The 27,399-nt window shown below is 35.7% G+C and overlaps 2 protein-coding genes across 7 annotated transcripts in view; both read left to right on the top strand.

The window, feature by feature from the left end:
• Positions 1-27,399, top strand: part of tbck (TBC1 domain containing kinase) — a 122,912-nt gene that overhangs the window by 31,357 nt on the left and 64,156 nt on the right. For 2 of the 4 annotated variants that reach the window (XM_059341381.1, XM_059341399.1), the window contains exons 3-17: positions 16,439-16,511; positions 17,168-17,282; positions 17,897-17,970; positions 19,356-19,497; positions 19,641-19,701; positions 19,787-19,848; positions 21,402-21,463; positions 21,964-22,112; positions 23,174-23,312; positions 23,428-23,527; positions 24,507-24,556; positions 24,682-24,811; positions 26,402-26,500; positions 26,584-26,646; positions 26,746-26,872. In XM_059341381.1, coding sequence (XP_059197364.1) covers positions 16,439-16,511; positions 17,168-17,282; positions 17,897-17,970; positions 19,356-19,497; positions 19,641-19,701; positions 19,787-19,848; positions 21,402-21,463; positions 21,964-22,112; positions 23,174-23,312; positions 23,428-23,527; positions 24,507-24,556; positions 24,682-24,811; positions 26,402-26,500; positions 26,584-26,646; positions 26,746-26,872 — 1,446 coding nt within the window. Of the gene's footprint in view, positions 1-13,304; positions 13,404-14,398; positions 14,601-16,438; positions 16,512-17,167; positions 17,283-17,896; positions 17,971-19,355; positions 19,498-19,640; positions 19,702-19,786; positions 19,849-21,401; positions 21,464-21,963; positions 22,113-23,173; positions 23,313-23,427; positions 23,528-24,506; positions 24,557-24,681; positions 24,812-26,401; positions 26,501-26,583; positions 26,647-26,745; positions 26,873-27,399 lie in introns of those variants that run through there. The other 2 variants (XM_059341373.1, XM_059341390.1) reach the window with 2 other exon arrangements.
• On the top strand, positions 574-12,062 carry LOC131977930 (hydroperoxide isomerase ALOXE3-like). 3 transcript variants are annotated; one of them, XM_059341426.1, is made up of 16 exons: positions 574-2,015; positions 2,964-3,060; positions 3,171-3,324; positions 4,737-4,941; positions 5,345-5,426; positions 5,962-6,084; positions 6,176-6,276; positions 6,899-7,065; positions 7,197-7,340; positions 8,106-8,309; positions 8,507-8,593; positions 8,707-8,876; positions 9,600-9,721; positions 9,868-9,968; positions 10,484-10,654; positions 10,772-12,062. In XM_059341426.1, the coding sequence occupies exons 3-16, from the start codon at positions 3,196-3,198 to the stop codon at positions 10,949-10,951; spliced, it is 1,986 nt and encodes a 661-aa protein (XP_059197409.1). In that variant the 5' UTR covers positions 574-2,015; positions 2,964-3,060; positions 3,171-3,195; the 3' UTR covers positions 10,952-12,062. The 3 variants fall into 3 exon arrangements, with proteins under 3 accessions (XP_059197409.1, XP_059197394.1, XP_059197402.1); XM_059341411.1 differs by having other exon boundaries at positions 574-2,026; XM_059341419.1 differs by lacking the exon at positions 574-2,015 and having other exon boundaries at positions 2,672-3,060.

Genomic DNA, 27,399 nt, shown 5'->3' with positions numbered 1-27,399 from the left:
ATTCTCTCAAAATATTTGTTCACTATAGGCTGAACAGACTCCCGTGTGACATTGATGGTCATCAAGGCTTGATCCATGGTGAATAATACTGCTTTCCGTTTGGGTTTGAAACCGTCAAAATGTGAACTTGAGTGGTGATTCTTCGAACTGTGTCCTCGGAGTGTGGTCCCTCTGTAGTCCTAGTGGATATTGAAATTAATTCAGTTCTGTCTGTATTCTCTCTCTCTGCATTTATAACCATCTAATATATAAAGTCTGATGTCACCATAGTACGTCACATGTTTGTTTCCAAGATCAAAGCATAGACTGTATAAAATAGGATCAAAGTAAATTACGTCACATTCCACACATACGTCACATTCCAAATATACGTCACATTACTCAAACGTCACATTCCTCAAACGTCACAGCATCAGGTATTCCAGTGAGCGTTCCAGCAACTCGCGCATGCGCACACGTATCAAAACGTCTAAATTCATTCTTTCATTATCCTAAACGGTTTATCTGCACTCCGGTCGCGGCGGGCTGGAGCCAATCTCAGCTGACATCGGGCGAGAGGCGAGGTCCACCCTGGACAGGTCTCCAGACTATCACAGGACTGACACATAGAAACAGACAATGCATCTAAATTACATTACAAAATATAATGATATAGTTATTGTTATAATAATTACAGGTGCATCTCAATAAATTAGAATATCATAGAAAAGTTAAATTTATTTAATTCCTTCTAAGTATAATGATTATGGCTTACATTTAATGAAGACCTGAAATCCACTGTCTCAAAAAATGTATATTACAAAAGAACAATTTTAAAAAGTATGTTTAATATGGAATTGTTGGCCTTTGAAAAGTATGTCCATATATGCACTCAATACTTGGTTGGGGCTATTTGACTTGAACTACTGGACTTTTCCATGATATTCTGATTTATTGAGATGCACCTGTATAATTTTGTTCATTATAATTTTTGTAACAGTTGTTATTGTTTTAATAATTATACATGTGTTAACAATAACAAAATTATAAGACACTAAAAGTCGCGCATGCACACACATTTTGCCACCATCTATCAGCCACAATGCGACCTGAAAGTTACATATTAAACATAAAAGCAAACCATATTTTCGCTCACTGACACAGACATTGCTCGGTGTCAGGTGTCAGATCATCACTTGTTTAAACGAATGAGTGATTACTGAAGTAGTCAAGTTTTGGCAGTATATAGCGATATACATTTTCAAACATATTTCCTCATATCATTACTTATTTACATATAACAAAATATATAAACTGTGAATTTGTGTATTTTTTTGCCAATGTGATGGGAAATTAAATAATTTCAACTTGGTATTTAGGCACACCTGTAGATGAGTGGATGCCGTTTTAGTCGTCTAGTCCAAGTCTATGATCTGACATTAACGTATGAGCCCAATTTATTGCCCTAGGCAAATTGTATGTACTACCCCAGGGGTGGACAATTAATTTTCGCAAGGAGCCACATGACCAATACCACGAAGGTTGCAGGGGCCGGACCAAAACTTTGAACTAAATTCTGCTCAATATTAATTTAATCGCTTTATAAAATACAGTAAATTATCTGGTTTTAAGCTGCTACTGACATGTTATGATAAGACTGTTAAAGTGGAGTATAAAATATAGCATTAAAAAGTAGTAAATAATCCAATCACTATATCATTTTTCCATTTATTTTAAACACAACTGTAAATGACTTTTAGCAAGGTTCCTATTAGTGTTTTTGTATTATATAGCTTGTTTTTCATGTTTGTAAATTATCTAGGTGTTTTACAATGTTGTGATGCTGTTATTTTGAAAAGGTGCCGTCCTTTATGAAACGGGTGCTTTAATTTTGAAAGGTAGTGACAGGAAATAACAGTTGGAACGGTAAAATGAAAAAGGAACTAAAAATAAGAGTGAGTAAATAATAGTGCGTCGTTATTAATAGAAAATTGATATACAGTATCAAAAACGCTTCTATAGTGTCTGGATTACAGGTATATTGCAGGTTTGTTAAAGTTTATGTTCTTCTGTCATATATATTAGTGGCTATATTTGTTGTTTGAACTATAGTAAAAGTGCTTGTTTGCTCAAGTGCTAATGCTAATGTTTGTTATTGTTTCCCACCTCGTAGCTCTTATTCACAAGGTCACCAAGAAATGTCTTATTTTTATTTTCACGGAGCAACGATTTTCAATAAATCTTGTGAACCATCAGTTAAAGGGCGACCGTCATTCAGCCAGGAATGCTACTAAACATACGTTCAAACCACAAAAACAATACAGAGCATGTATGTTATGCAGTAAACCAGTCATTTATTAACTTTATGTAAAAAGCAACACGTGTTTTTGACAAGGTACCTAGGTAACTCAGTGTATTTTGTGCAACGCATTTACTTTGCAGGTGGGTATGCATGCAGCCACATATACGTAAACCGCCTACAAAATAAAAGCACTCCGGTTGTATTGATTTTTAATTTCTTGCGGGCCGAAATTTCAAATCATACACGATCATGCATGATCGTGTATGATTTGAAATCATGCACGCCCCCCTGCTGCATTTACTGTCACCGTGACAGTAAACGCAGCAGGGGGGGCTCTCCATGTCCAACCGTGGTTTTTGTTCCCAACTGAGAAAATTGGCTGGCGTGGTTATGTTTTAATAAGCACTTTCAGGTTCATTTTATTACCATTGTTTACTTTGCCACTGTTCTCACACGGGCTGGTTGACGTTTCCGGGTTCTCCTCTCCTCATTCGGCTGAAATCCGAAATGTTCCCGTCCATTCGCCAGGAACCCTCGCTACTAGTAATATAACTTTGGATAAACTGCGGAAGCGAATGCCTGTTGTTTTGCCTTGTTTAAAAAATGGCTGATTCATCCAGAATTACGAGACAGCACTTCCTGATCACTGCTTAACTAGAACTGTTCTTTTCAACCGCTACAGGCACTCCCACAAATCTGTGTGTTAAAAGACAGATCAACGGTAATTACTTCTAGTAAGAGAGCAGTTCATGAAAGGAACAACGTGGTTTCATTAACAGGTAAGAGAAAACATTGGACGCTTTTTTTCTTCTTTTTATTATTATTGTTATTATTTTTTTACATCAGGGTTATCTAGTGACAGTTAACCCTCTTATTCTCTGCCCGCCAGGATTCTTCTGCTTTCCAGAGTGAAAATGGTGGATTATGAAGTGACCATGACCTCTGGCAATCTCGCCGGTGCCACCACTTTTAATGATGTCTTCATTAAGCTGGTGGGCACGGATGGGGAGAGCGAACGCCAGTCACTTTCTAAAGGAGGAGCAGTAAGTCTGAAATATCCCCCAGATAGATTATGGGGACATTTAATATGAATTTAGAAATGCTGATTTAAACCCTCACCAACTTCAACCATGTTATATTATGTTATACTATATGTATTTAATTAAATGAATACACTTGCAAGCATTTTTGCCTCATATCCACATGGTTGAATGCATATTACGCTCATTTTCATGTTCATACTCATACTACAGGTACATCTAAAAAAATAGAATATCATGAAAAAGTTCAATATTTTTTGTCAATCATTTCAGAAAGTGAAATTCATACATTATATAGATTCCTTACACAGAGTGAAATATTTCAAGCCTGTTTTTCTTGTAATTTGGATGATTCTGGCTTAGAGATAATGAAAACACAAAACTCAGTGTCTCAGAAAATTAGAATATTGTGAAGAAAGTTCAATATTGGAGTCCACAGTCAGTGGTGATTGGGGGGCCATGTCCTCTGCTGGTGTTGGTCCACTGTGTTTTCTGAAGTCCACAGTAAACATAGCAGCCATCTACCAGGATATTTTAGAGCTCTTCATGCTTCCACAAGCTCTTTGGAGATGCTGATTTAATTTTCCAGCAGGACTTGGTACCTGCCCACACTGGCAAAGGTACCAAAAGCTGGTTCAGTGACCATGGTGTTACTGGGCTGGACTGGCAAACCTACTCGGCTAACCTGAACCCCATAGGAGTCTATGGGCTGTTGTCAAGAGGAAGGTGAGAGACACCAGACCCAGATGGCCTGAAGGCTGCTATAAAAACAACATGGTCCTGTTGGCTGATCACCGCCATGCCACGCCGTATTATTGCAGTAATTCATGCAAAAGGAGGCCCAACCAAGTATTGAGAGCATAGAAATGAAGATACTTTCCAGAAGCCTGACATTTGTGCTAAAAATATCCTTTTTTTAATTGACCTTATGTAATGATCAAATATAACATCAAAATTACTAGAAATACAGGCTTGATATATTTCACTATGTGTAATTAATCTATGTAATATAAGAGTTTCACTTTCTGAAATAATTGACAAAAAATATTGAACTTTTTCACAATATTCTTATATTTTTTTTAGATGGACCTGCATTGTGGAGTTCTACTAGAACATGCTTACATGCTTTATTTTTTTTTTTTTAAAAAGCATAAATGTTGTCATACTATCTGTCTGATTGTACATTTTAGCACCCAGTCTGCTCTGATTGTTTGAGAGAAAAATATGCTGGACGTTTTCAAAGGAAGTTTTGCAGTTGTGGTGGAGATTTTCAGATTGTGGGTGCTGTTTCTAATGGACCTGCATGTGAAATGTATATATGTCCCTGTCCCTTTAAATGTGAATCACTTTGGATTGAAAGTGCCAGCTAAATAAATGTAATGTATGGACGTTTTCAAACTCTGTCATTACTCCAGGTGTCTACTTTTACCCTGTCCTGCCCTGCGTCGATTGGAAAGCTGGTCCTGATAGAGCTAGACAAACAGCATTGCATACCGTACACAGAGGACTCTTGGTTCCCTGCCAAGGTAGAAGTGAAATCCCCTGAGGGAAACACCTACAACTTTCCCATCTACCGCTGGATCTCTGACAGCGAGGTGCACCGCTTCAGAGAGGGAACAGGTTTGTGGAAATTAGTTTCTGTACACCATGTACTGACTACAGAAGACATAAAAGAAGGACAAGTTCTGATTGTGACTATTTATTACCATCCATTCATCTACCTGCACTGCTGCTTTACTGTACATTCTCTACTGTATATATTTCTATAACTGTATATATCCTATAGCATATTCAATTCATACCTGCACTATATTTATACTCTGTGTTCATATGTAAATACCCTGCACTTTACTACTCTGCACTTCTGGTTAGATGCTAAACTACATTTTGTTGTCCTAGTACTTGTACTCTGTTCAATGACAATAAAGTTGAATATAATCTAATCTAATCTAATCTAAATTTACATTCATGCCAACAAACTGTTTACATCAACATTTTAAAACTTCAAGGTTCCTTCTTTTAGCGCTGACAGTCTCTGAAGATGTCGTAGATAGTGGCCTGAGCAGTCGGCAGCAGGAGATGAAGGAGCGAGAGAATGAGTATCGGTGAGAGCTCAGAGACATTACACATTTTGACCTTTTACACCCCCAAGACTAACATGCATCCAAACCTCATCCTTTTGTTGAATATTCATGAAATAGAATGATAAATGAATCACCATACGGCATTGTTCCCTGCCAGGTTTTTATTTTAAACTATTACAATATAACATAAGTTGCAAAATTGCAATATTAGGTGCAACGTATATTATTCTTGTATACTCTAAATTAAAAACTAAATATACTGTCATGACAGAAAAATATTAGACCACCCTTGTTTTTTTTTAAATTTCTTGTTCATTTTAATGCCTGGTACAACTAAAGGTACATTTGTTTGGACAAATATAATCATAGCAACAAAAATAGCTCATAAGAGTTTAATTTAAGAGCTGATATCTAGACATTTTCCATGGTTTTCTCGTTAATGATTTTGGTTATTATCAAGAAAAAGGGTGGTCATATATTTTTTTCCATGACTATACACTGGTTTCAAGACTGTTCATCGATCCTGCACCACTCTGCTCTTCTCTCTATTTCTCAGCTGGGACGTTTATGCTGAGGGAGTTCCCCACATCATGAAGGCAGAAGACACTGATTCTCTGCCTTATGAGGTCCGCTTATCCTTCTCCAAGAAACTACAATTGGGCTTTACTGCCGTCGCTGCGTGAGGACCTCAAATTATCTATGTAACTATGTACCTTCCCATTGAAGCGATTCAGGGCATCATAATAAAGTTACTCTGCTTTATTTTCTAGACTGGCTGAGCTGAAACTGAAAGGACTGGCTGATTCCAAGGAGAACTGGCCTGATATAGATTCTATCAAGGTGTTCTGCTGCAAACGGACTGACATGTCAGGTACCTAATGTGGTGGCCTGTTAGTCACTTGCTACTTTTAAATGCTAAAAAACACTAATGCCTATCTAAAATTGACACAAGAATCAAAAAGTCAAATCCATGTTGAAGAAAACATGGCATTTAAAACAGCAAGCTAATTAATAAAATATATGTACAGTTCTTTGCAGAATTGTTCTCATAGTAAAGACAGACATGACATAGCAGGGGAGGAAGCAAAAAGAAGTGATCCCCAAACAAGTTTTTTCTCCACTTGACCTCATCCCCTAGTTACTCCCATCAGGTTAACGGCAATGTGATCTGGCCACGTTTTTAGATTTTGCTCAAGACAATGCAACAACAGGATTGATGTAATCCTGTTGTTGCCATGTCTTTAGATTTTGCTCAACTGTCTTGGCAAAAGACGTGGCCAGATCACATTGCCAGATGTTTTTGTCTGCTGTTCAAGAGGATGTCAGCTTACAATATCCATATTATATTGTGTGTGATGTGTTTTTTTCCACTAAATTCTGTGTGACACATCGTTTTTCCACTTTCCAGCTTTACATGCATTATAGAGATAAGGTGATAACAGTTGTGGAATACGTCTGAAACTCAACAAAGTTCTTCTCTGGTCTTTTTCCAGGCTACGCCCAGCGACATTGGAAAGAGGACGCTTTTTTCGGCTACCAGTTGCTAAACGGTGTCAACCCCATATTGATCCGACGCTGTTCAGCTCTGCCTGATAACTTCCCTGTCACTGATGAGATGGTCTTCCCCAGAGGACAGTGTAAATTGGCAGATGAAATGAAGGTGATTGTCTTGACCTGGATTGATCTTAATATAAGAGTCATCCTTTGCCCCATTGCATGTTACATTTATCATATGTAATATTAATACTTTATTCATATGATTCAAATAATTTGTCATTCTCACTAAAACAGAAAGGCAACATCTTCCTGTGTGACTACAAGCGTTTGGATGGACTGAAAGCAAACACCATCTATGGGAAGAAGCAGTACTTGATGGCTCCTCTTGTCCTGCTCCACAAAACACCTGATGATAAGATAATGCCAATTGCTATTCAGGTGAGGCCATATATACAGTGTAGACAGAAAAATCTTACTTAAAATACACAAACATAGAATGCAAACATATATGAAGAATGTGGATCAGAGAAAAGTTACATCTGAAGTCTTTTCATTGCAGTTGCCAGCCTGCTCCTTCTTTCCCTTTACCTAAGACAAGAGACTTTAAAAATCCCAAACATTGATGAATGTAACGCTGGTTAAAGTAGGGCTGCTGTTCTCAAGCTGACCCTGTTTTCGAACCTGGGATTCAATTAGGTAACGCTTTATAATAAGCTCCTTAATAACCATTAATTAACAAGTAATAAGGCATTGTTCTCGCTTTAGATCCGGTAGTTGCAAAAAGCATAGTTAACTTATAGTTAACTTATAATAGATGAGCAATAAAGTATATTTTAATATCAATAAGCAAACAAAATAAGATTAATAAAGGCATGGCAAAGACATTATGGGTGGGTCATGGGTGTTTGTAATGCCATTATTAACACTTATATAAGCTTATAAACACACAATAATGTTAATAAGCATCTTGTAAGGACTTACAAGGGCCTTATTACATGTTAATAATTACAAGGACCTTAATATAAAGCGTTACCTTCAATTATATTGAAGGAATCAATGGAGTATCTAAATGTAAAGTATGTTAAACCTATAGTAAATAGGCAAAGACACAACAATTACAAAAACATTCTTAACATTTTTGACCAGTACTGGTAATGGATTGGATAGACTGAAAGAACCACATCCCCCTTCCTTCTCCTGCAGCTGAAGCAGACTCCAGCAGATGACAATCCCATCTTCCTCCCTACTGATTCTGAGTACGACTGGCTGATGGCCAAGATTTTTGTGAGAAGTGCAGATTTCAACGAGCATGAGCTCAACGTTCACTTCCTGCGCACTCATCTGCTGGCTGAGGTGTTTGCAGTGTCGCTGCTGCGCAACCTGCCCATGGTGCACCCACTGTACAAGGTAACTGAAGGGAGAAAACTGAAATTACTGAAGTTATAGTTTTTAATGTGCCAGTTTTCTTCAAGTTGCTGATTTCTGTGTCCTCCAAAGTTGATGAATTATAAGGTTTAAGTTTGTATATGTTTGTATTTCACAGTGCTTAAAGCATCAAGATTTCTGACTTTCTTAAAGCTAACAGAGTTCCCTCTCTCCCTCAGCTCCTCATACCGAACACTCGACACACTCTGCAGATCAACGTCATTGCTCGAAAGCTTCTTTTTTCTGAGACTGGAATTTTCACAATGGTACAAAAAAGCCACAATGCACAGTAGACCATTACCTAAACAATGTTTGTTTTTCAATATGGTGTTTATTATCTGTTTTTCACTATATTCCTTGCATTTTTCACCATCTCTAGACTGCAGCCACTGGTGGAGAGGGCATGATCCCACTCCTGCAGAGATCTCTGTCCGCACTGACCTACAGCTCTCTCTGCATACCAGAAGACATTGCTGAGCGTGGGCTGGAGGATGTGCCGAACTTCTACTACAGAGATGATGGACTCAGGCTTTGGGATATTATCCACAGGTAGAATGCTTGTCCCAGTTTAGGAAAATAAGAGTCCAAATCATGTCGGCTTTTGGTCTCTAATGTCCATTCATTCCTCTTTAGGATTTCTTTCAGCAGTTAAGCCACAACATTTAGAGTTTTTTTGTACATAATGCAATTTAATTGAATTTCTTCTTAACAGATTGTGTCGAAACATATGCTCTTTTGTAGCGGTCACTGTGATTTCTCAGTGTAACACAACAGAATGGCAAAGGGCAGTTGTTAAGTAATAAAACTACTGAATGTCTTCTTCCAAATAATACTGCAGGACTGAGTCTTTTTAGAAAAGGCAAATCACTTACTTTGATAATTCTGATCAGGTGATACCTCAGCTTTAACATTCTCAGAGTCTCAAGCCATTTAGAGCAGTGATGCAGCCGTTCAGAGAACCACAAAGAAGTAACAGTACAGTAAATGGATGATCTAAACTTAAGCTACTGCCTCTTGATTGGCATTTAGCTATGAATTGTTCTTAATGTCACTGTCTGAACTACTTTACCTCAGTAAGATGAGAGAAGAGGCATTCCCATACTTAAACACTGAAGGTGTCAGTTTCTATAAAAATTGTGGTTAAGTCCTGTAGCTCTGACAGGTGATGTCCCAATGTAATAATTATGTAGTAATTATGGCAGAGAGGGCTGTGTTGGAAGTTTAATGAATTTTAGTCATCCTATCAAACTTATCATTCACAATTTCTCACAGCTTTGTGCAGGGACTGCTCGGCTTCTACTACAAGAGTGACGCTGAAGTCCAGCAAGACTCTGAACTGCAGAAGTGGATTGCTGAAATTTTTGAACATGGATTCCTTTCCCAAGCAAGCTCTGGTGAGCTTTAAAGAACGGCTCAATTTTAGTGATAAGAAATGTGCATATTCATGTACCATTATATATCATAATTCAAACATGAGCATAACTTGAATTTGTCATCTAGGCATTTTTAATTATAACAGTTTATTCCCTGTTATTCTCAGGAATTCCTCAGAAATTTGACACCATGGCTGAGATGGTCAAGTTTGTCACCATGGTGATCTTCACTGGCTCAGCACAGCATGCGGCTGTGAACAGTGGACAGGTGAGGCCTTCTAATTTATTCATTATTTATTATATTTGTTGCATGTATCATTTTCACCAAGCTCACATTGTGTATTTACCATAAGATAAGATAAGATAAGATATTCCTTAATTAGTTCCACACAGGGACATATTTCAGTATTCCAGCAGAAAATAGATATAATTGTATAGCAGATAGAAATAGAAAGAAGCATCAATAAAATAACAAGAAATAGTTAACAAGAAATATAAAATTATTAATTTCAGACTGACATGGTTTGGCTCCTACCATTCAAACTCCTTTTTAATGAGAATTGGGGATTCTGAGCAGCGGATGTTTAAGGGGAGACAGCAGGTCAACAATAAATCTTACATAGACGTGATGGACATCATCTGAAAGCTGTGAACCTGAAGATAATTTTGAGATACAGCTCAAAACTGTGTGTCAAGTTTCTCTGGTCAAAAATCTGTAATAAACATGACATTAATTTATTAAAAGCATTAATCAGTCATATGTTGCTCATTCATTAATTGCAGTATGACTATGGTGGCTGGATGCCCAACGCTCCCACCTCTCTGCAACTTCCTCCACCAACCACAAAGGGAACAACAAGCGAGGCCAAGATGCTGCAGACATTACCTAACAAGAGCACAACAGCTTACGGATTGGCCGTCTTTTGGCTTCTCAGCAAGCAGTCCTCGGACTTTGTAAGTGACCAACACTTCATAAAAATATCCATAATATTTATGTTTAAGTTGTGTTCAGTTCATAATACGTCAAAAGAGCAAAAATACGATCTTTGAACATTTCTGTAATCTCCCCAGGTCCGTCTCGGCCAGTACCCACAGGACCATTTCAGTGAGGAGGTTCCCCTCAAGCTGATCAAGGTTTTTGAAGCAGATCTTGAAGTGTTAAGTACAAACATCAAAGCCAGAAATAAAAGTCTGGAGATCCCATACACATACTTGGATCCAGCAGATGTAGAAAATAGTGTGGCCATTTGAACATCAGAAGGTGTGACCTCCTCAGCTCTCGGCCATAATCTAAAATTGAGAAGGAATACCGGATGATTTTAGCTGATCTCTTAATGGAAAGAAACTACTGTGTATTATGATTAAACATGATTATTACACTGATCTGTCAAGGTTCTTAGTTTGCCAATGAATATACAGAACATCTTATCAAAATGAATTTAAAATGCATATAAGACTGCTTTATTGAATCATATAAACAGAAATAGCTCTCATGAACAAAATGCATCACTTTGCACTTGTCTGCCCTATTTAGATAATTACTCTGTTCTGTCTCCATTATTTTTTCTAGTACACATCAATGTGTCTGTTGCATAAATAACCTTTTGCTGATTTACTGAGCTACTGCTTGTTCTCTAGGTGAGCCTGTGTCCCCATGTTCAAAAGTGCCCTCTTGGATGCCTCTGTGGTAGATAAAATATGATGAAGTGCCCTCTAGGGGGCCTCGTAGGTTGCTTTAAGATTGAGAAAACTCAATATATAGTGTCTGCTCAACACTGACCTACCTTTTTTTTTTTTTTTTTACCCCTACCCCTCAGACAGCCTAAGTCCACATCGTGCATATGAATATAAAAGACATGTGGCTGATTTGTCATTTCATAATCATAGCAGAGCCCTAATTAAACCCAGTGCCAAAACTTAATTTAGGATATTGTTGATGATGATTAAAAAATGAACTCTTTGATTTCTTGATTAAAACTGAATCAGTTGTCTCTAAATTCTAAACATTCTTCATATTATTGAATGTTTGCTCTGATATAATGTGGGTCTGGTTCATTTGTGTGTATTAATTTCTGTCTAATAATACTTCCTCTGTGTGGTCATTTTTAACCTGAACTGTAACTAAGGTCTGCTGTAAACTGGGATCAAATCCCCTTACCAAAGTTAAGCATTGGCTCAGGCTACGTAATGATAAGTGCCTTGGATATTATTATTGCTATTATCATCATTACTTACAAACATTGTCTTTCATTGATGTTGTTAATGTTTACTGAGTGTAACTCTCAAAATCAAACTGTATTTTAAATAGACTGACAAATAAAGATTCTGATTCTCAGTGTTTTAAGAAATAAATCAGATTTATGAGATTCAAGTCTGAAATTTTATTCTCAAAATGCGTATTTTTCTCTTTGTATCATGGTTTTAGTTAATCCATTTAACAATAAATGTGCCAATTTATATCTGATGAAGCTCAGAGAACATAATTATACCTTATTACTGTTCACTGGATACACTTTTGAAAGGAGCATTTGTGGATGAAATTACTGTAAAGAATAATCTATTAATACAACCCAATACAGATCATAGTCACATTCATAAACCATATAAGCCTTATGAAACCTTATGCCAACCGCTTAGTCAAATTCCAAAAATCGCATTCAACACAGACAGCTAATTTCACCTAGAGACTCCATTTAAACTTTAAACAGTAGACACAAGTCTTGTGTATCGGTGTATTAATCCACGTTTCGATAGATCATATAGTTTTTTTTATCAATCCATAGTTACACACGCGTGTAAGCGCGCACACTCCTTTCAGATACACACACACTCCTCCAGATACACGTTTCACACACACACACACACACACACACACACACACACACACACACATTTTGAGATTAAAGGGCATAGGTTGCTGTATAAATACATACTTGAAAAGGAATGCTTGTTGTAGGTGTGCTCCTTGTATATAAAATAGTATCATAACATTACTATTATTAATTATTTGAAATCTCTGAAGAATCTCATCATAGTATACACACACCGTCAGTAGCCCCGTGGCCCTTTCAGAATTTCCCCAGAGGAAATTTTCTAGTTATTATTATTATTATTATTATTATTATTATTATTATTATTATTATTATTATTTATTATTATTATTATTATAATTACCTTTTTAATGTGTAATTCTTCAATATATTATGGTGTTGATGATGATTGGTTGTTCTTCTTTGTGACAGACAGACAGGCAGCTAGCAGCTAGCCGCAGATCCGCTGATTCAGGCCCCCGCGGTTAGATCTCCGGACCATCCGGATGTGAAGCAACCCGTCAGATTTAGTTTTGTGTTCGCTAGCCACATGTTCTATAGATCTGATACTGCCTGACACTGTAAGGAGGCAACGGCTATTGCCTGTGTGAAATTACTATAATGTGAAACAAACTATTTGAAAAAAATACCAAATCGCCATCGAATCAATTCAATGCGACTTTGTTGACGATTTGAAATAAGTTAGTTTGATTTAAGTTAAGTTTAAGTGTTTTCTGTGCACTACATTGTCGCACAAAAACAGCGTCAGTGGTCACGTTCACTCAGCTGTTCCCATCACATCACAGAGGCAGGAACTACATTCATTTAAAAATATTTTATCAATAATTTCAAGTTAATTCTGTCGACATGACAAAGCAGCATTTCCATTAAGCGTGAGTAGTCACATCCTTCAAAATATACTGCATTTTTCATCATTGGTTTCCGACCCGGGCAAATAAGGCGGATATTTTCATAACCTAGCTACAAATACACAGTGGCACTGTGGCATCACTGTACATTGTGTTGTTTGTTTTGGAAGTTCATATACAGCTGTATGGTATACACATAGTGTGTTTACAATGCCAGTGTTAACCTGTCATTCACTTTAACGATGTAATTTGCCTTAGCCAGCGTTAAATAAACATACAAGCTTTAACTCTTAAGTTAACATTTCGTACATGTTTTTATTCTCCTGGTAACACTAGGCCTGTCACGATATTTACTATATTAACTTATCGTTCGATGTATAAAAGTGGACACAATGTTTTTTTTGTGGACTCAATATATTGTCGTTTACATGCGTGACTTTTTTTGTGTTGTGTTTAAAGTAATACTGCAAATGTTTGACAGGCAGTATGAATTGCAAAAAAAACCCCAACTATATTTCCCAAACAGCCACTCCAGCTTTTTATATATTTATTTAATAATAAAATAATATAATAATATAATACATAGGGTGGATTCGGGTAATGTGGGACACTTAAGGTTTGGCTGTTTTTTTTTCCTGCTTAAAGTAAATATAGTCATCAAAACCTTTACTACTGGTCTAACATGCGTGTCATGTGACTGAAATTACATAAAATATGTTTAAATTTAGAAAAATAAAAGAAAGTCAAAATTGCTAAAAGTGTCCCACATTACCCGAATTCACCCTAATGATTATCTCATTTCAATTAATTAATTATTAATTGATTAATATCATTATAAAACTAAAACAACATTGATACAACAATACTAACGTTTATCGTGATAGTTTCTGGGAAGATGTATCGTCCTAAAAATGTGTTATCGTGACAGGCCTAACACTCGGTGATATAAATATGATATTAACTCATAAATTATCTCATATTATCCATATATAATATTGAAGGCTCTGTCTCATTATTAGTGCTTCAAGATGAGGCCCCTCAAAGACGCTCAGCTGGGAGCCTTCACCTTCTTTGCCTCAGCTCTCCCTCATGATGTCTGCGGGAGCAACGGCCTCCCTCTTACTCCCAACTCCATCAAAATCCTGGGACGTTTCCAGATCCTCAAAACTGTCACCCACCCCAGACTCTGCCAGTATGTGGACATCTCCAGAGGGAAACACGGTATGGCTGGCTGGCTGTCTTGCCCCTTGAATGAGGTCTAATCATATTGTTTATCTGTCCTCTCATTGTACCCAGAAGTGTCCACACTCTGAATGTCTGTCTGTTGATTTATGTGCAGGGAATTTAAGACACTCGCTGTCATATGTAGTGGATCCACACCGAAAATGTATAATCTGTATATCATCATTCATCAAACACTCCCTATTACTTTCCACTCTTTTAAATGGACCGGCTGGGGTTAAGAAGGCTTTCTTCGGAACACATCGATATATAAAAACAGTGCTGCAGATCTCTAAAGGTGGTGTTGATACCATTATAGTGTGACAGTTGCATCCCATAAGATACTACAGTAAGATTGTGTTGATTAATGTGAACAATAACTGACAATTTAGCTCTTTTAAGGCTATTTAAGGGGCTATTAGGAACATTAGGAAGGAACTTAGGAACCATACTGTGGAATAATTAAAGTTGGGGTTTTTCTCTCACTTTAATATGATGGTAAATGTTGGGCATGTTGCTGCCAGACCTTTTACTGTTTTAACTGTTACTTTTTTTCTACATTAGATTCAAAGTTTTACTTTAAAAAACAACGGAAAGTTGCCTTAATTTTTTATTCAGCAATATGTTGTGAATTTAACAATCAATTTTTTCACATTCAGTCACTCTTAATTTACTTCACTATTAGTGCGTGATATTCTGCACTTCTGCACTCTCATATATTTTATCCAAAACATACCCAGCATGCCCTTTTTATTTGGGCAATCAAGATCGAACTCACTGTATTCATTTACTTTCTAAGCTGTTGACAGTGACCTGTTTCATGTGGTTGCTTTGTGTGGATGAATACTTACAGTGATTTAAGTTTGAGTCTCTTGTTAATAGATTATATAATTATATACTGTTTTGTATTTACAAGTGGTGAACACAGCAACATTGCATGGGTCCAACAGAAAAAAATACATCCTTTAATTTTTACTTGATGTCACAATTAAAATGGTAAATCAATAATTTCAATCATCAAAATCAAAAGCAGCATCATTGATTCCCCACAAATTATTTAAATTTCACCATATGGCCTTGGTGTGGTCATATTACACTTGATACCACATAGCCCATCTTTTTAAGTTTTAACATTAAAAACATTTGTCAGTGCAGAAAATGAATGTCTTGACCTGGCATAGTCTTCAGGGCTGAATAAAAAAAAAAAAAAAAAAATCCAGTCCAATCAACCATGGAAATGTAAAGTCTAATCAAATTGTGGATTTGGAGAATCATAACACCCCTAAAAGTTATCATATCAATCTGTGATGATCAGCCTGCAAACTCCACCACTAATGTTCCTGAACCTTCAGTCACCAGATTACTAACACTATTACTACTATTGCACAAGGACTACATTTAGTTCCAAGTTCCTCCGCTCAAAATGTAGGTTTAGATTCTCAGTTCCTTCAAAGTTCCTGTGGTGAAATTAGTTTGTAGTCATATATATTCCTTGATGACACTTTGTCAAGAAACCTTTTCTCTGTTCTTTTAGACTGCATCACTGTTTATCTTAGGTGTGTCAAAAACCTAAATACTTCTGTATATTTTAATCTTGATAAACATAATGAGTGCCTCAAAGTTTAAGGAACATACAGCTTTACTTAGCTTTACTTTTTTTCTTAATCAGCTGTGCATGCTTACTCATTAAATATAGATAGATAGATAAAAAACAGAACACAAAAAGCAGAACAACAGGAGAGCTGCTGGTGTCCCTATTTTTTTCTTCTTTTGAATAGATAGATAGATGTTTGCTTTATTCCAAATCTTTATTTTTGTTTCTTCTTCTTGCTCTACAGAACGCCTGATTGTTGTTGCTGAACACTTTGAAAGCAGTTTGAGTGATTTCCAAAAACAAGGAAAAACAGTCAGGTGAGATAATCATCATTACAATCATCAAACTCCTTTTTGATGATTTTTGTTTTCAACTTTTTTAAACCTTTGTCATTTTGTGCATTGAGTTGTACATCTTCATTGAGAAAGAATTTTTTTTATTTCTTTGTGACCTTAAAATAAAATAAAATATTTTAAATTTTCTGAGAGTAGTTGTTTATTCATTACCGAAGCATTTATTAATAGGTCTTATTGAGTTAAAATGGGGGTAGATAATTGAATAATTGCATTGCAGGTCGATTTAAGGTGTGCCTCTAAATTTTCTGCTTGTACCCTTAAAATTTCAAGTTAGGGGCACCAGTGCTCCTAGTAAAATGAGTGAGTCTGGGGCCCTATCCTTATTAATTATTCAGATGTAATCACATCACTGTAATTACTTGCACAAGCGCAAAATAAAACTACTGTAATATTGTAATAATTACTGTAAAATCCACAAAATGAGTTTTGTTTTTTACTTTTACTTTTACTGGTGGTGATGTTGTATAACCCTGCCATCTACTGGCCGAGGATAGGTTTGCATATTAACAACAGTGTATTAGAACATCTTAAAAATGTGGATAAATTCTTTATCATGTCTTTTCTCTGAGCCAGGAGCCACTTGGTTTAACACACTGCTGTGTTTTTGTTTGTGTTAGCTCAGAGAAGGTGCTGCAGATAGCGTATGAGGTCCTTGAGGGTTTGGAGTTCATGAACAAACATGGTATGGTTCACAGAGCGCTCAGCGCACACAATGTGCTCATGGACTGCAAGGTAAAACTCACCTGTTTTATGTTCGCTGTCTTTTACTGACGAAAATGTCCAATTAAAAGACTGGCTTGAATGTAATGCTGTCACTCTGAGATGTATTTTTTCTGTTTAGGGGAATGTCAAGCTGGCAAAGTTCGGCCTATAATTACTATATTAACTTATGGTTCGACATATAAAAATGGACACAATGGTTTTTTTGTGGACTCAATATATTGTCGTTTACATGCGTGACTTTTTTGTGTTGTGTTTAAAGTAATACTGCAAATGTTTGACAGGCAGTATGAATTGCCAAAAAAACCCCAACTATATTTCCCAAACAGTCACTCCAGCTTTTTATATATTAATTTAATAATAAAATAATATAATACATAGGGTGGATTCGGGTAATGTGGGACACTTAAGGTTTGTCTGGTTTATTTCCTGCTTAAAGTAAATATAGTAATCAAAACCTTTACTACTGGTCTAACATGGGTGTCATGTGACTGAAATTTAGAAAATTTAGAAAAATATAACAAAGTCAAAATTGCTAAAAGTGTCCCACATTACCCGAATTCACCCTAATGATTATCTCATTTCAATGTTTTGTTTATTTTTTTGTTTATATTTTTTCTGTTTAGGGGAATGTCAAGCTGGCAAAGTTCGGCCTTTATCACATGACTGATCATGGTGCGGATGTAGATTTTCCCATCGGGTACGTCTTTGTCTCCTCATTCATCACACAGAAAGGTCCATTAGTGCTCTGGAAGTCTTCAACTGGTGGGACTGAGTTATGTGAGCTGTCTGTTCAGGGTCAAAGTTTTACTTGTATCTGTTTGCTGTTAGTCAAATCATAAAACAGGCGATTGACCATAACATTAACGCATAATGGACCATGGTTTTTCATAGAAACCAGCTTTGGGGGCATGGAAATAGCTTCCTGGTTTGGGGACTGTAACAGATCGTTGGACTTTTATCCTAATCCAAAGGCCTTTGTGTCCTACCAAGTATCTCTGTGTAATATCCTTTTGCAGATTGAAAAGAGGAAAGATGGCACATACCCATGACTTTCAATAAAACATCTGGATGGAAAATGTAATAAATGTAACTGTGAAACAGCAGATTGTCCTTAGAAACAACTAAATATACATCAGCTAATGGCAGAAATATGAGCAATATCATAAAGTACACAAATAATTTAGTAGTTAGATAATAATGGGCCTCTCAACACAATTTGTTCTTATTTTGTAAAAATCTATTGATTTCTGGGATTTACCAATGTTTTCTGTTTTTTTGCTTAATTTTCTTAGTTAAGAGAAAATTTTACGAGTAGTTGAGAGCATTCCTATGAAAGATGAGGAAAGGAAAGGAAATTTGAGGAACATAAAAAACGCCTTAATATCTAATCACTTTATGATTATTATAATGATAAATCAATGTATTTATATACAGTCCCAGTCAAAAGTTTGGACACACTGTCTCATTTAAATGTTTTTTCTTTATTCAAAAAAATATTTTCTACATATTCTACATATTTTCTGTAGGATATTATTAAAGATATCAAAAACTATGATGGAACACAACACACACAAAAAGTGTTAAACAAACCAGAATATGTTTATATATGTAGTAGTAATATGTTTATATTATTATATATATATATATATATATATATATAATATAATATATAGGCGTTGCTTATAATAATAATAATCATAATAATCTTATGATTCTCTTTATGATTCAGTGAGATTCATCATTCAGCACATCTGGGTGAGAGCAGATTTGGATGCATAAGAACTTTTAATGCATCTGGAGCTGACTTCTATTTATTTTTCTCTTAACAGAAAATATAAGAGACTTTTAAGAGAAAGTGGCTGCATTAGGTCCATTATGCATTCTTTTATAGTGTGGAAAGTACATAGTACATTTTATTACTTCAACAAAGCTCATTAATGTGTGTTGTATTTCTCCAAATGTTATTTATTATGGCTATTCATTTTATTGGGATAATTAATTATGGGGGTTCACACTGGGTATCTGTGTTCTATAGCAGCTGATAAAGTAATGTGTTCATCCGCTGTGTGAACATGACCTCAGGTACCCATCATACCTTGCTCCAGAGGTGATCGCTCAGGGCTCCTTCCACCCCAGTGACTCTTCTCATGATGAAGCTCCTCTGCCTTCAGGACCCAAGACTGATGTCTGGTCTCTTGGGGTTTTGCTCTTTGAATTATGTGCCGTAAGGATCCTTTATAAACCTCTTCATACAAGAATAAGACGCTCATACATTATTATTTTTTTATTGCTGTTTGGGTTCTGCCTGAACTCGGCTCGACGGATAATTTTCCTCATAAATTTTTTTGTGCTGGGAATCAATCACAGGGGAGACGGCTGCTGCAGAATATTGAAATAAGCGAGAGACTGAAATTCATTCTAACCTTGGGTGAGTGAAAAGGAGGTAATTTGCAATACTGCAGTACTCTTAAGCTCTATTAGGCTTAAGCTGTTATATTGCTTGTCATTCTCAGGTTGCATGGACGACATTGTCACTGTCCTTGCTGAGGAACATGGTTGCCTTGATGCCATTAAGGTAAAAGTCAAACTCAATCTCCATCTTAGTCAATAAGATGTTTTATATATAGTTACTTTTAACCCATTTTTATGCCCAAATATTATATTTACTATAAAGAAAAATGCCACATTTTTCTGATCAGTCTAAAGTCCTAAAATCTGCATTTAAAATAAAATCACTTTATAAATAGGTAATGAAAATTTCTAACATTTTGTTTATAATAGTAATGATAATCATAATCATAATAAACTATTTATGATTAAGTGGGATTCATCATTCAGCACATCTGCACATCGAGGGTGAGAGCAGATTTGGATGCATAAGAACTTTTAATGCATCTGGAGCTGACTTCTATTTATTTTTCTCTCAACAGAAAATATAAGAGACTTTTAAGATGTTTTATATATAGTTACTTTTAACCACATTGCCACATTTTTCTGATCAGTCTAAAGTCCTAAAATCTGCATTTAAAATAAAATCACACTATATAAATAGGTAATGAAAAGTTCTAACATTTTGTTTATTAAATGTCTTCCATATTAAGTTTTTTCCCCCGCTGCAAAGTGCATATTTTTGATCTTCAACTTGTTTTGACTTCATAGATACTAAATACTTTATTGAATACTTATGGTTTCTAATAGAAATATATATATTTTTTACAATCCTACTATACATGGTCTGTGGGCCTATGGGGCAACTGTTTATTCTAAAATAAAATGCAATCTATTGCAAAAACTGTATAATAAGAAGAACTTACTCAAACTCAAATTGTTTGATTGATTTTGAAATTTTCTTCAGGTTTTGATTTTTTCTTCTTCTTTACTTAGGTAAGCCCACAGAACAAGAAGAGTGAAGGAAAGAGCTGTTAGCCATTTAAAAAATAATGTTGCATTATTGGCATCACAATATTTGCCTTGTTTAATTTTGAAAGGTTTTAGTATTGGCAAGTTATATAAAATGCATTTGTTCAGAAACCAACACCAAAACAATACTTATTATAAATGATTTAATGTTTTTACTCAACAATATTACCAAACTGCCCAATGCATCAGGGTTAAATATATATATATATATATATATATAATATATAAAAAATAAAATAATATATATAAAATATAAATATTTTCTTAAATAGAATATTGTTTTTAGTTTTCCCGATTTAGATCAAAGAATATCTGCAAAAAGACTTTAACCAGGCTTAGAATCTGACAGTTTTCTATACTTAATGCTGTAATCTGCATTTAAAAACGTTGTTGGACAGATTTTATAGTTTCTAAATATTCTCTAAAAGCTAAAAGGTCATTTGTATCTACGTAGACTGTGTCACTGTCTCACCATATCCAGAAACGATTCAAAATAAAATAATTTGATCGTCTTTTAAGCTAGAATTGCACACTTTTTACCTTTTTTGAATGTATTCAATCCGACATAGTATTTTATTTGATTACTTTCTAATCTTTCTTGACTTTTTTTGTGAGATTATTGGAAGTTTAAATTGGACCTATATGTATTATGTGTACTGTCACTTATAACACCATTTTTTTTATTTGTTTGTTTGCTTGTTTACACAGGCGCTCCCTGAGAATGTTCTGGAGTTATTAAGGAAATGCTTGACATTTCTTCCATCCAAAAGGTAAATACGGTCTCTGATGGATTCATCTTGTTGTCGCACGATATTGGCCGAACATTGACTTTCCAAAACACTTTGGTCATGCAGGCTATGATGATTACTTCAGAGAGTATTCCAGCATGCTAAAACCAACAAGTGAAAATATAAAATAAACACATATAAGTTATTGCCCGACACTGCAATAATCCGCTTTTATAACTTTATATAACAACAACAACAACAACAACAAACAAGTGTTTTATAATAAATTGTCAGTTCTTCCAAAACTACAACTTAGACTATGCTTTATATACTTAAGAAATACCCATATTTCATGATCATCCATTTATAGAAGATGTTAATTTGTTTCAAAATCCCTAAACCAGTTCTGTGTTGTCTAAACTATGTCTAATTATCAAGTTTTTGAAAAAGGTGTATTTTCCAGTTGAAGTTGAGGTTTAAGGCACGCTTCATGTTTGTTCATCATATTTTGCTGTCATGACCATCATGTCTTTGTCCTCCAGGCCGACCCCTGCAGAGCTGCTGGGAGACCCTGTGTTCCATGGCGTCTCCTTCCTCTACACGCCCTTTCAGAAGCCTGTGAGTCTGTTCTCTTCTTCACTGCGCTGTGCACATCTGGAGCTCCCAGAGGACATCAGTGACTTCTGCAAAGGTGCGTCTGAACAACACACACCTGCACACGACTCACACTACACACACTATTCGCCTGTCAACACTTCTTCCTTTTGACTAAGGAAAAGCTTAATTGTTTATCAGACTTGTTACAGGTGCATCTCAATAAATTAGAATATCATAGAAACATTTATTTTGTCAATAATTCAATTCAATAAGTGGGAATTACACATTATATAGATCCATTACACACAGAATGAAACATTTCATGTCTTAATTTATTTGATTTCTTCTAATGATAATGATTATGACATTTAATGAAGACCTACATTTCAGTGTCTCAAAAAATGTAATATTACAAAAGACCAATTTTAAAAAGTATGTTTGATATGTAAATGTTGGCCTCTGAAAAGTATGTCCATCTATATGACTCAATACTTGGTTGGGGCTATTTGACTTGAACTCCTGGAAATTGACTTTTCCAAGATATTCTAATGTATTGAGATGCATCTGTAGGTTTAATTAAGCATGCGGGCATCAATATTAATATTAATAGTTTGTTCTTGAAGGTACAGTTCATTTGCATTTTTGCAATGCTGCTTACTCTTATTTCCAGAAATTGCACTTATTTTAATTGTTCCATTATAAACTCACCTGGAAGAACATTTATACAGTATATAAAGTGCCTGAAAACAAACTTAATACAAATGGTGACTGTGACACTTATGGGACTGCAGGGACTGTATACGGGGCAACATGTTTTTTTTAGTCCAACAACATTATTTCTCCTCTGCTTCACAAACATTTCAGAGCTTAATTCCCAAAACTAGTTCTCCACAAGAGCTCCACATTAAACATCATGTTGACAGCACAAGATGGACCGTTTCCTCTGGGCTCTCCAATTCAGGAAGACATTTTCTTAGATTTATTGTGTTTGTTTTAACTGTTCAAGATGATATCACATATGGGAAATGTATTCTTAACTTTTGTCCAAACAAGATCCAATGCCATATGAGTGTCTTGATGTCTGGAGATTATATTAAATGTGACTGTGTGTGCTTAAGCTGAGGTGTTTACTGCTTTGTGTATGCGTGGTACTAGATGATGATGATGACTACCTGTCGGAGCGAGCCATAGATGAGGTGTACCATCTGTGGTGTCTGGCAGGGGGAGACCTGGAGAAGGAGCTGACCAACAAAGAGATCATACAGTCCAAACCTCCAATCTGCACACTGCCAAAGTACATCACATTCATGCATATGTGCAAATTGTGCATCAATGAAATCGTGCATCAACTTTAGATGGTGTTCAGACCTGATAAAACGTCTCTTTCCCTCTCTCCATATTTCTTTTAGTTTTGTCCTGGAAGATGGGGAGTCATTCGGGCAGGGAAGGGATCGGAGTTTCCTGCTCGACGACACAACAGTGACACTGTCTCTGTGTCAACTCAGAAATGTACGACAACAAAGTCAACAAGTCGCTGTGACCTTGCACAACACATTTCTGGCAATAACTTAAGAATCCATAAAAAATAATGATGACATCATTTGAATACAATACAAAGTTGAAGTCATGACACTTTATATCCAAAAGATTAATGGTCAGCTTCACAGTGACATCATAATGTTTTGCAAAAACACTTTTCTGGCAAACATTTAACACCATAACTCGGGAACATTTGGTTGGATGCTATGTTCCTGTGCTGCCAAATTAAAGATGTGCGTGACTTAAAAAAAAGAAAAAAACAACAACAAAAATAGCGTTTAGAGAGTTTAATTTAAGAGCTGATATCTAGCCGTTTTCGTTGGTTTTCTTGACAGTGATTTTGGTTATTATCAAGAAAACCATGGAAAATGGCTAGATATGAGCTATTTTTGTTGTTATCATTATATTTGTCCAAACAAATGTACGTTTAGTTGTACCAGGCATTAAAATGAACAAGAAATTGAAGAAAATAAGGGTGGTCTAATCATTATTTCCATGACTGTATATATATTATGAGTCTGGACAGACACTGATGCAAAGTGCAACTTAACAGTTTGCCCGGAGGCATATAACTTAATTTAATTAATTTAAGTTCCAGTTTGAAAAACTCATTATCAATTCAACATGTTCTCCATGCCCCTTATCCCTTTTACCATCACTTGTTACAAACAAAGGGGGAAAATCCTCTTCATTTCATTTCCACAATGAAACATTAACCCACATTATTTGTGTTCATGCCATAGCTAACAACTGTTCTATAAACAATTCCCCCCTTTATTATTTTGTTAAATGTGCCCTCGATTTTGAACAATTTTGAGTGCTGTTGATCTGTGATGGGGACAAGCGCACTTGGGGTAATAGTAGGTGTTTTATTTATGATGTTAGCATTTTTAACCTTAATTGTGAATCCATATTCTGCTTTATTTAAGCCTCTCTTTTCCTTTTTCAGAGACTGAAGGATGTCGCGGGAGAAGCCTATTATCCTCTACTTGAAGACGAGTAAGCAATCTCCGTCCTGAACTTGAAGCTTGTGCCTCTCCTCCCCTGTCACTATTTTTCACATCACCCCATCATTTATTTTGGCCCGGGTAATGTCATATTCCCTTTACTTCTCCCTCCTTCAGACAGTCAAATCTGCCCCAGTCAAACAGCAGCAATGAGCTGTCGGCCACCGTCACGCTCCCACTCATCATCCGAGAGAGAGACACCGAGTACCAACTCATCCGCATCATCCTCTTTGACAGGCTGCTCAAGGTCTGGGCTCCATACAAATTCATACGCACACACACACACACACACACACACACTCATTGGAACAGTGAATCCCCTTGCAAGGTTATAATAGTTTTGGAATTTTCATTTTAATTTTGTTGTGAATTTTTGTTTTGTTAGTTTTAATGAGTTTTTAGAGTGAGTTTGCTTTAGTATTAGTTTAGTTTTAATTGGGCTTAGTGTTAGTTTTTTGTAATGGGGTATTTGTTGGGTGGGAGATTAAAATAAGTCACAGTAAATTTTGCCTTTATTTGCCTTATCCATATTCATTATGTACGAAAAAAGTTGAAAAAGACGATAATGAAGGACATTTTCCCTATAATTTTAGTTAGTTTTGTAACCACACAATACCGTTTCAGTTAATTATCATTATCATTTAACCTTTAATCCTTAAAACAAAGTCTGAAATCTCAAAAAAGCCTTTTAAGAAGTGGCCAAAATGTCCTCACTTTGCAAAAATGCCCTCACTCTGTTGGTTAAAAACGTGTTCTGGTCCTCACTATGTAGGAAGTACAAAAACACACACACACACACACAATTATAATAATAATTCTGATTTTTTGAAGTGGGGTTTTATAAGTTACTTATCCATAGTCAGCGTGTTATCTACAGTCGGCATGCCCCCAGTTTGGAGAAGCAGGCAGATTTTCATCTCTTGACGATAACTGAAGCCAGTGTTGGGAAGATTACTTTTAAACCATCAGAGGTTACAGAGTAGTCACAGATAAGATAAGATATTACTTTATTTATTCTGTAGTGGGGAAATTTAGTCATCAGAGCATTTTGGAAGAAAAGGTTTTAAATCTCAATGAGTTTTTTTTTTTTTTTTTTAACTCAAGATACATACATACAAAAAAAAAGAATAAGAATATAATATATAAGACATATCCATACATTCTATACACATTATACATTTCTGCAACATTTCTTAGCATTTATTATTTATTTATATTTTTTGTGTTTGTTTGTTTGTTTGTTTGTTTGTTTTCCTGAAAGTACTTTGCATTTCCTGTATCCACCACGTACAGAAGGGTAACAATATTGGTCATTTTGTGTATTTTTTTAGTAATTTTGTGTCTTTTTGGTCATTTTGTGTCTTTTTTTAGTCATTTTGTGTCTTCTTTTAATCATTTTGTGTCTTCTTTTGGTCATTTGTGTCTTTTTTTAGTCATTTTGTGTCTTTTTTTAATCATTTTGTGTCTTCTTTTAGTCCTTTAGTCCAACATAAAATGTGATTTTGAATCTTTTTTTTACTTTCAAAACACTATCATGCTCAAAAGTACTTTCAGGAAACAAACAAACACAAAAATATATATATATATTAATAATAAATGCCAAATAGCACAAACATGTATATACTGTATATAATGTGTATAGAATGTAGGTATAGTATGTCTTATTTTTTATATTCTTTATTCCGTCTTCTATATCTATGTTTCCGTACCTTGTGACAACTAAATTTCCCCACTGCAGGATAAATAAAGTCGTATCGTATCGTATCGTATCGTATCGTATCGTATCGTATCGTATCGTATCGTATCTTATATACTCTGCTTTATGTTTTTCCCTCAGGCCTATCCTTACAAGAAGAACTTGGTGTGGAAAGAGGCCAGAGTGGATATTCCCCCTCTTGTTCGAGGCCTGGCGTGGGCAGCATTGCTGGGTATCGAGGTACAAGTGTTGAAAAAAATCTGCAGTTGTAACAGTGCTCTATGCAGACACTGATCTTTTTTAATGTATTCTTTATTTTTTAGGGAGACATTCAAGCCAAATATGAGAGCATTGACAAGGATACTCCCATACCAACTGACAGACAGGTAACTTTTTTTAAAACTAGACAAAAAAAAATGTTGAGTCACTTCTAAAGTAAATTGAGGATCATTTTCTTGTTGGGTGTGTTTTGTTGGTGATTCCAGATTGAGGTGGACATCCCACGCTGCCACCAGTACGACGAGCTGCTGTCGTCTCCTCAGGGCCACATCAAGTTCAGGCGTGTGTTGAAAGCCTGGGTGGTGTCCCACCCTGACCTGGTCTACTGGCAGGGTCAGACACTCTTCCTTCATTCTCTTTTGCTGTCTCACTGGATGTTTCTTTTTTTAATTTTAAAAAAAATATATTTTTATTGCTTTTTTCGGAACACAAAACACACAGAACTGCTCAGACATGACAGAAAAGAGGAGTAAAAAAACAAAACAGAATTTGGGTACAGCATATACAAAAATGTTATGGACAAAATAACAAATGACAGTGGGCACATTTTCAGAGCAGCCCCTTCCCTATCATTCTGCATCAGACACAACAGTATCCAAATGACAATCAATACAGAGCATACAAACACAACAAGGCCAGAAGGTGCTTGTTAGAAAGTGAGCACTTAGAACAAAGTTATGAAAACAGGCTAGGCTGATTTGGGAAATCCACGAAGCAAGGAGAATGACAGTGTGGGCCCGATATGCTGCAAGTAAGAGTTCCAGACCCAATAGAAAGCATCTATTTTGGAGTGAAGCATGCATGTGATGTATTCACTAGGGATGCAGTCCATAACGATGTTGTGCCATGATTTTTTTGTT

The sequence above is a fragment of the Centropristis striata genome, chromosome 1 (genome assembly GCF_030273125.1).
Source record: "Centropristis striata isolate RG_2023a ecotype Rhode Island chromosome 1, C.striata_1.0, whole genome shotgun sequence".
In the NCBI taxonomy this organism is placed as follows: domain Eukaryota; kingdom Metazoa; phylum Chordata; class Actinopteri; order Perciformes; family Serranidae; genus Centropristis; species Centropristis striata.
The sequence above is the reverse complement of the archived record's forward strand: the minus strand, read 5'-3'. Positions and strand labels throughout refer to the sequence as shown.